General features: G+C 44.2%; 1 protein-coding gene across 1 annotated transcript in view; it reads right to left on the minus strand.

Moving 5' to 3' along the window:
• Tox (thymocyte selection-associated high mobility group box) overlaps nt 1-7,786 on the minus strand; it is a 307,815-nt gene extending 300,029 nt beyond the window's left edge. Inside the window, exon 1 of the mRNA XM_013009422.1 lies at nt 7,429-7,786. Coding sequence (XP_012864876.1) covers nt 7,429-7,530 — 102 coding nt within the window. The 5' untranslated portion in view covers nt 7,531-7,786. The remainder of the gene's footprint in view (nt 1-7,428) is intronic.
• Between the last annotated feature and the right edge of the window lie 1,908 nt (nt 7,787-9,694).

The raw sequence follows: 9,694 nt of genomic DNA on the forward strand, positions 1-9,694 counted from the left end.
GAAAGAAAGAAAGAAAGAAAGAAAGAAAGAAAGAAAGAAAGAAAGAAAGAAAGGAAAGAAAAGCCATACCTGAAGAATGAAAAACGATATAAACAACTGTTATACTCATGAGTGAAATACGGACAAAGAGAAAAACATTCATGGTGTCATTAGTTCCATGCCTTTGGTTATAGTAAATATATCTATATATCAGAGTTGACTTTTCACAAGCAATATGAAAATCTGAGGAATACTTTTAGAAGTTTAAGCTTTTTCATCAGGCAAGGCAAACTTGCCACAGATCAAGCTAAAGAGGCAGGGAAAAGGTCACTCACTACCTCCACATAAGCAAGCACCGGCTCTTTCTAGCAGAGCCTGCCCCACCTCCATCTTTCGGCTACCCATCAGCATCCAAGCACAGAGCAATATAATGTTCCCATTTTCAAAATGAATGCTGTAGGGAGAAACACGTTATAACTAGGAAAATCTCATTCAGGTTAATGTGAATTCCATGTCTCAAAGTATTATGGAAGAACTGCTATAATTAACAGTCTGTTGGCACTTTCATTACAAACCACATTTCTAAGCAGTTTGTAACTTGACTGTTTTAATGAGAAATTGCTTTTCAGGATAAAACTTGGCATAGCGGATTTCAAAAAAAATTCTGAAATACATTAAGGCAGATGTAAGCCATAGCATTTTGGCATTCTCGATTCCTGGTAAACAGGCCATGTAACACAAACCGCTACCGACCAAGGGATACGGGTGACTATTGATTTCATAGATACTTGTTCGAAGAATATCAATAGAAAATATAGCAATAACTGCAAAGTGAGAGCAAATGAAAGAAAAACATGGCACCCCTAAAGTTGGTAAAACAAATAGCTCATGTGAACATTCCATTTAAACAAACAAGTTCCAGTATTTGGATCCTTCAGACAAAAGCTACAGCTAAGATTGTCACAGCCATAGAACTTAAAAATGATGGTGTACCGCAGTCTTCTTTCAGCCTAAAAGTATAAATTTTAGGTTCTTATGTATAGAAATATACAATATGAGTTCTATCCCAAACAATAACTGATATAGTTCTTAAATGTGATGGTGAAGAACATTGAATCCATTCACAAAAATCACATTTCATTTTTATTGAGGCATAAAGTAGAACATCCTACCTTATGAGTTCGTGAAAATCTTAAGATTCACATTCAGATAGATAAAATACAGGAAGGGATATAATCCAAAAAGTATTTCAACCAGAAGCTGGTGGCTCACCTGTGTAATTCTAGCTACTCAAGAGGCTGAGATCTGAAGATCACAGTTCAAAGGCAACCAGGAAAGTTTTTAAGACTATTATCTTCAATTAACCGCAAAAGAACAAAAAGCCAAAAGTGAAGAAATGGCTCAAGTAGTAGAGTACTAGCCTTGAGTGAAAAAGCTAAGGGGCAGTACCCAGGCCCTGAGTTCAAGCCCTAGGACCACAGCACAAGCATTCACATACATGCATACGCATGCGCTCTCTGTCTCTCTGTCTCTCTGTCTCTCTCTCTCACTCACACACACACACACACACACACACACACACACAATTGTGTTTTAATTAAGTTCTACAGAGCCAACTCTTCCCATTTTAGCTATCTGTAAATGTTCTTATGGGGTCCCCAAAGCATGCTGAGCCTTCTGATCTCTGAAAGAGTAACCTGCCTAATTTCCCGCATGCCAACTAAGAACCACCACTCATGGGTAATAAAATGGAGATAGATAGCTTAGAAAGACCAGCCTTGGTTGTTTTTTCCCTCTCTACCACATATCCAAATTTTATTAGTTTTTCACTGTATGATCATGCCATTCATTCAGATTAGGAATAGGAAATGGACAAGAGCATAATTCAGGATTTTTTAAAAAGTGGATGGTAGATTCCAATTAACCTGAAAATAGAACCAAAGTACAGGAAGAAAGATGGATATGTAGAGGTGGTTGTAATTATGGTCATGGTAAACAGGAAAGGGAGCAAGGAATCCAGGAATACCACATCCCTGAGTTAGTTTCAAGTGAAAACTAGAGAGGAGAATAATAACACCCGTATAGTCCCAGGAGAGCAAGTGGTTGGGAAAGGCTACCGGTAGGATGTAAGAGGCCCCAAAGGACCCAAATAGACTTGCTGCTGACTCTGGACTTGAATCAGAGAAGGATCAAAACTACCTTCATTGGCTTTTCAACTGTCTGGTATCCTAGCAATAGGTTGACAGCATTAGTGTAAATAATCTTCCACAGCTAAAGAAGCCCTTCCTTCCCCCAACACACTCACCATTTTTCAGGCCATTCTTCTTGAGTGAGACCATTACAGATATACACAAAATAGTATGACATGACCCTAGAAATAGCTTCCACACAACAAAACAAGAATCCATCAGAAATCAAACATAGTATCCAGGAAGCAGCTATTAAATTTGAGAATTTCTTCCAATTTCAAATATTTTATTGTTTTCCTGATCTTAATCCATTTGCAATCACATCCTGAGAAAGAGGAGAAAGTAAGGGGGACTAGAGGTGTGGCTAAGCAGTAGAGAGCCTGCCTAGCAAATTGGAGGCCCTGAGTACCACTAACGAACAAACAAGAACAAACAAATAAAAAATACCAACTATACTACTCAATTGTCTATTTAAATATTAGCTTAGTTTCTCTAAGCAAAATATCAACATATAAGATGAAGTATGAGAATTCTAAAATGTGTATACTATGTTATAAATAACACAAAATCTCCCCAAAATTGATAATTACAATTCTTTTCTAAAGATATTTAAAAATGGAATTAGTGACAACAAAATATCCCACAAAGTCTAGACAGCTACTTTAAGGTTTTTGTATGCTATATAATTTAGCGATCCAAACTATGATTTCTTGGTTTATGCTCTTTCAGAACTATAAATTCACTTACAACATATTTAAAGACCTCAAAACTGCGGAAAGTGACAGCTAATAAAACTCCCAAGGGAGTTTTAATTATACAAATGACATATGAAGCATCAATTATGAATTTTCCAAAGTTCTAGAAGTTATAGAGTTTGATGGAGAAGTAATCAAGCATGATGGTCCAAATTGTCTATAACCTTTCCCTTCTTCCTGGCTCTCTTTGTCTCCCCTCCTCTTTCCATCCTCCTCCTCTTTCTAACATTTTTAATAAAATTATGACTATCAACTCTATCTTAATGTACTTATAGGTCTTATATTTTAGATGTGAGTCTTGCCTCATTACAGTAAATACATAAGACACTATGAACAGAAAATTCAGTTCAACCAAGATTTTGCAAATGAATAGTGATTTTCCAAAAGCTATCCTATACCTAATGTTTACCCTGACATTTTCAAGCACAGTTCATGACAAATAGGTCCTTTCCCTGGCATTTACATGGAAAGAATGTATACATAAGGAAAGAATGTACACTGTCCTTTCTCATGGCACTACAAAAGCCCATTATTCTGTATGTCCATTCCTCTTCACTTTGCATACAACTAGTATTAGCATGGGTTTGTGTTTAGGACTTCCCTGATTCAAAATCCACCAGAGGAAGATTCAGGACCTCATGCCACAAAAGCAACCACTGGGAACAGTAAAGCCCATTATTTCCTCTCCCACTGCTGTCTGAGGTCAGCATCCCTGTCATTAGCCATGTCATAACATAATTGTATTACCACTCCTTATGTGGGCAGATACTGAGCAATAACTGAACACATCACATTGTTGTAAAATGGAAAAAATGTCACATCTTCGTTCTGTTTTAGCATAAAAATCAGTGAGAACAATCTTTAGAAATGACAGTGCACTAAGAAACTGAAAGCAGTTATTATTCTGTAGGTATTTATTTAAACTGATGATTTGACATTTTCAACGAGAACAAAAAATAAGACTACATTTTATTACTGAACACTAATTATGAACTCATTTAATCCAATTTCTTTTGGTAATATTCAATTCAATTAAGGGATAGACTCCTAACTTAAAATAGTCCAATTAGAAGAAACTCCACTCCGGTACCTATCTTCCAGTGTCTGAATACAACTGGGCTTTCAGTTGCAAGAAGTGAACACTATTCCTGCCAGCCCACATGTTTCTGGCCAGTCTCTGAGCTACACTGGTCTCTCAAAGGCTGACCTATATAGAACATCATGCCATCAGTTCTGGCCGCATGCTTGCCGTACCCACCATCACTTGCATTGTTCTGGCCATAGGCTATGTGAAAATAAAGGCAAGTCTGCAGAGTGATATGTTCATAATATAATGTGCTCTTACAATAGATCACTGGTTCTACTGCTTCTCAAACTGCCTCCCACAGAGTTTATTAACTGATAAATATAAGTAGTGTTTTGGCAATCTATAGTGCCAGAGTGCTGGAAAGTACCAAGAGTTTAGAAAGAGTCAGGAAGAGAGCCTCGTTTTGATTAGGATCTCCTCTGATATTGAAAAAAAAAGTCACTGAGAAATTATATTTACAGTTACACACCACTACAGCACAGAAAGGTACTGGTTTCCCTGGGATTTAGCACACCAACTTTAAATAGTAAGGGTACTGACAGGTTTACAAGAAAGATAATTAGTAATTTATGATCTTATCACTCTATTAAAAACAAACACCCTGACAAAATGATTGTAATCAACTACGTGTCCATAGCACCTTGTAGGAGAACAGGGTTTATTTTGCAGTCTTGTCTGATAGGAAATCTGATTCATCCATCTTTGTATTTTTACTAAATGTGGATATAAATTTCTTTCTTCACCTCTTTCAAACTTCTGCCTTTCTTCCACATCTCTGCAAGCCCACTTGAGTCATCACAAAAATGAGCTCAAAGAGTGTGCTGGATAGAAATCTTATACCAATGCTAATCATGTTGGAGCAGGAGAGCCTAGGCTTTGTGGGGCCTCAAAACCTCAGTACATTTAATATGAGCAGGGGATCATTGACTAGTATATTTGATAGACTGCTATATAGGGATTGGCAGGAGAAGAGGTCCCCCGTCCAGGGAGAAAACATTTCCATAAGATCTTTTCCTACTATTAAAAACAACTCTTATGACTTTGCATTTTTAAAAATCCATTATTCCCTGGACAAGTTAAATAAAAGACTTGCAACTAGTCTATAGAAAGGAGGGCTAATTTGCATTTAAAAAGAACAGTTTGCCTCTTATATACAGAGTGACTTAAAAGGAACTTAAATGAGCTAGTAAAGAAATTCTTAAGACTTTCCAAATTAATTTATTCAATTCGCAGCACAACCTACTAAAATTATTTAAAGCACTTAATGGGAAAATGATTTAATATATTGAAGTAATTCCTGATTTTCCAAAGCATTTAACTTTTAAATTAAATCTGACCCTACCATCACAAGAATGACGAGTGAAATGTGTATCCAAGTCATTACCTTCTTTTTGAAGCCTAAAATCACTGATAAATTTAATAAGATTTGTCCAGTTTCATTGCCAAAGTGGTTTTGATCTGATCGTTTGGATCTAGAAACTGTGGAACAGGTCTTTAATCTTCAAGACAGAACTGCTACTGTATTTATCTTATTTACTAGCAATATGTTCTTTTTATACGCAAAATTTCTGGAAAAAAGAAATAAAACTATCATCACTTATGTTTTAAAAGTCAAAACAGCCTGAGACTCAAAAAAAAAACCAAAAACAAAAACTAGTACTGGCAAATAATGAAACTTGATCACACAAACTCCCTCGCGCTTACCGAAGTTCCTAGTACCCTTCAACTTGCCCCTAACCAAAGGGCTCCCAGGAAGTAAAAGCTTTTCTGCCTTGCACAGGATACATAGTTTCCTTCCTTTAACTCTTAAATACCATGAGAAACCAGCACAGCCCTTTTTAGCAAGTCTTACATTGCACAGTGTAGAGGAGCCTCTCTTGTCTGTGGTTCACTTAACTCACAACTGTGTGCGTGTATGTGTGTGTGTGGTGTGTGTCGTGTGCAGTGTGTGTCTCCACTGACTCCTGGTTGTGAGTCGCAACTCCCGGTTGTGGCAGGGTAGGGGGCCTAGAGGCTGGGGATGTTTATGCTGCCCGCTAAACACCTCGATATCACGTTCAAAGCTGTTTGCAGATGCCTAGCCACCAGGCAAATGTTGGTAATCCCAAGGACTTTTCCCCCTGGAAATTCACCGAGGAATCCGCGTGCAAAGCGCTTGCGGGGACTGTGAGAATCAGGCGGGTTTAACACCGAGAGAGAACAGGGCGTCTAGAAGGCCCGCCCCGTGGAGCAGAAAACTCAATTCGCCCCACCATCCTTCTTTTCAGTGGGACTACTAACACACTTCCAACAAGCCCCAGGCCAGGAGAGCCTTGGCCCTTGGCTCTTCTTGGAGGCCTATTCTCCCCCCCTCCCCCCCCCCCCGCCTGCACAATCTTCCAGGAGTGAGGGGTGAGACTTCAGGAATTCTTAAAAGTAGACCCTTCCCTAGGTAACCTTGACTGTCCTACCCACTGGCCGGGCCCAGGTCCGCAGCAGCCAGGCGGGCCACCCTTACCCCCCACTCCAGGTCATCAGTTTGGTGCTCTTTGCCTGCGGGGTGGGGGGGCGGTGAAGTGGGGAGGAACCCCTAGCGGCTGGCTCCGGTACCCAGGGTCAGCGGGCTCAGGGTACAGCCCAGTTGGGGATCCGGCTTCAGCCCCATGCTGGGCACCAGAGATTCGGACTTGAACGCGGCGCGCTTGCCGGGCTACCAATGAACTTGCTATGTCCGCGCGCACCCCCAAGTGGGACCTGTGCCCCAAATCGTGACCCCGAGGGCCCAATGTAACATCAATACTCCGGGCTCGGCTGCCCGAAGGGGGGAGGGGGGAGAGGAGAGAGAGAGAGCGAGAGAGAGAGGAGTTGTGGAACAATTTTCACTGGGGCGGCTCTGGGGGTGGAGGTGGACTCTGCACCCCAACTCTTAGCTACTCCCCCGACAACTAATTCGGGGCCAGGACAGGATGCCACAAGCCCCTCGCTGCTCCGGAGACCGAGGAAAAGAAGAAGGAACTGGGAAATAAACTGAATTCTCTTACTCTCCTTCAGTTCCGGGACCCCAGACACACCCCCCAAAGTATTCCGTGGTTTTTCTTTTCTTTCTTTCTTTTTCTTTTTTCCTAACCCCCCCCCCCCAACCCCCGGCAAACCTAGGCAGGGATTCTGAGTCGCAAACAGCAGGAAGGAAAGAATCCGAGCAAATCGTGTCACTTTCCGCACAATCGCCGTGTTTGGCAAACCCCCGGAGCGGTTCCACAATATTTACTACCCAAGCGCACGCAGGGCTGTTCCGGGCTGCGAGGCGAGCGCGCCCAAGACCAGCCTCCGCCGAGCCGGCCCTGTCCGCACCGCCGACCCCAAAGCGGTCCGGCCTCCGCCGCCCCCCTCCCGGGAACACGCAGCGAGAACACCGCGGAAACAAAAGCAGAACGTTCACCTTGTTGCAATAGTAGGGGTCCAGGCAGGGTGAAGGTCCCAGACACGGAGCGTCGGGTGCGGCGGCGGGCTGAGCTGGAGGTGGATAAAATCTTACGTCCATTTCACTCTCACATCAAGCAACTCCTTTCCTTTTTCTTTTCTTTTTTTCCAAAAAAAAAAAAAACACACCAAACAAACAAACAAAAAGTGCTCAGCAAAAACAGAAGCTTAGACGGAACAGAGAGAGGTGTCTGGGCTCGGGAGTCAAAGAAACACCTTCCTTCCCTCACATCCGTTTGTGGTTTGTTTAAGAAGAAGAGGAGAAAAAAAAAAGAAAAAAGAAAAAAGGGGGGGGGGAAGCGCTCAACTCTCCCCCAAGCCGGGGCGCGCACCCGTCGGCGCCGAGCGCGCAGCCTGCTCCGCCGCCTCTCGGCCGCCGCTGCCGGGCAGGTAACTTCATGCGCTCATTGTCCCCCCCGCCTGCCCGCCCCCCATCCCCGCCTCCCGCGCCCCTCGCCGCCCGGCACGCGCGCTCCGGCTCTCCGGACTGGGCGTTTTATTGGAGACTCTGAGTTGCTCTGCTTTTAGTTTATTTCCTCCACCTTGGAGGCCGAAGATTGGAGAGTGGAAGGGGGTGGGAGAGCGGGGGAAATCAAGGGAGGAATTGCACTGGGGAGGAGAACGAGCGCCCCAGGCCGAGAGGGGTGCCGAGCGCGGCCGGACGAGGGGTGCTCTCAGCCCCACGGCTGCTGCTGGGAACCCAGGGTGGGAAAATGGAGGGACGGAAGAGAAGGAGAAGAAATGCGCGGCCCGGCCTGGGGCCAAAGCTCCGGGACCCCGGGGGAGCTGCTTGTGTGCCCAAGCCGCGCTCCTCGGGACCAACGCGCCTCACACAAAGGGGCTGAAGAGTCCCCGCGCCGGCGGGCCTGGGACACGGCAGGGAGCGCGCAGCCAGGGGGCGCTGTGGCGTCCCCCGCCCGCAGCCCCGCCCCGCGCCCTCCCCGCCCCACCCCACCCTGCTCCCACCCCACCGCCTCCTGCGCCCAGCTCCTCACTCCTTTCTCTGCGCACCCATTTTTCGGGCCCCTCTGCTGTCCCATCCCCTGCTACTGCGCCGCCACCGTGTTCTCTGCCCATAGTGGAGGTGACTTTTCCAAGCAGCCTCGCTCTTGGGGGCCAGGAGCCCGCAGGGAGCGCGACCACTCGGCACGCTGGGAGAGGGTAGCTCCACCAGGGATTCGAACACCCACCGGGCCTGCAGCAGTCCTCCGTTGATGAGCTCTCATAGTGGCTCGGCTACTGCCTCAGTTCCACACCCAGCTTGCTCATGCTTCTGTGTCATCCATACACCCCACTGGGGGGGGGGGTTAGGAAGGCTTTTATAAGTCCCGGGGGACTTATAAAAGACCATAGGGATGATTTGGAGGGTAAATCAGGAAAATGACTATCAACATACAATCGGGCTAGAGGGAAAACATACAGGTTTGTTACTAACCCCTTATGGGGTTCTCATACTTTTTGTAGCTAGACCTCCAATAGTATTCTTAAGATCTGGAATTTATCTCCCTATCATTCAGGTTGGTACCTGGAGTAAATAAAGATATCACCAGTGCTATTTTCTGGGAAATTTGTAATTTTGTGACTTCTGGTGGTTGGGACAATTTAGGAGCTCTTGTTTATTAACCAGAAGTTGTTTTTTTTTTCCCTTTCCTCTTTACACAAGTGTGCACAGGCACACATGTGCACACACACTCACACACACACAATGCCCCTGGGATGTTTAAAAAGTGGTCAGTATTCACCTTTTCGTGGAGAGCAGCTTCATACACAAAAGCCTAAGATCATGCAGAGTTGCTGCTCAGAAGTCCTTCCTGGTTTCCCATTCTTTCTGAAGTCAAGGAAGGACCTGAGAGTGTTTTGCTTCCCTACACCCTTCTTTTTACATACAGATTGCCAACACTCCCCATTCACCCCCCAAGAGCAACCAGAGGAGGACTAGGATCACAGTGTAAGAAGGATAAAATTAACACCCATGTCTCTCCATTTTAGAACTTTTGTTATTCCTGTACACCCTTCACATAGTTTCTCTTAAATCATTGTGTTTGTGTGTGTGTGTGTGTGTTCGTGTTCTTCTCCCCTTCCTCATCACTTTTATAAGTAGCAAAAATATAGCTTTCTCCCTACCATCAAGATCAGTGTTGTGGTGTTGGAGGTGAGAAGATGGAACAATTAAAAAAAAATCCTCTCTCCACATTCATAAGCCCTTAAGGCACAAAACAGAAGAA

Source organism: Dipodomys ordii, unplaced genomic scaffold (assembly GCF_000151885.1).
Source record: "Dipodomys ordii isolate 6190 unplaced genomic scaffold, Dord_2.0 Scaffold9, whole genome shotgun sequence".
Lineage (NCBI taxonomy): Eukaryota > Metazoa > Chordata > Mammalia > Rodentia > Heteromyidae > Dipodomys > Dipodomys ordii.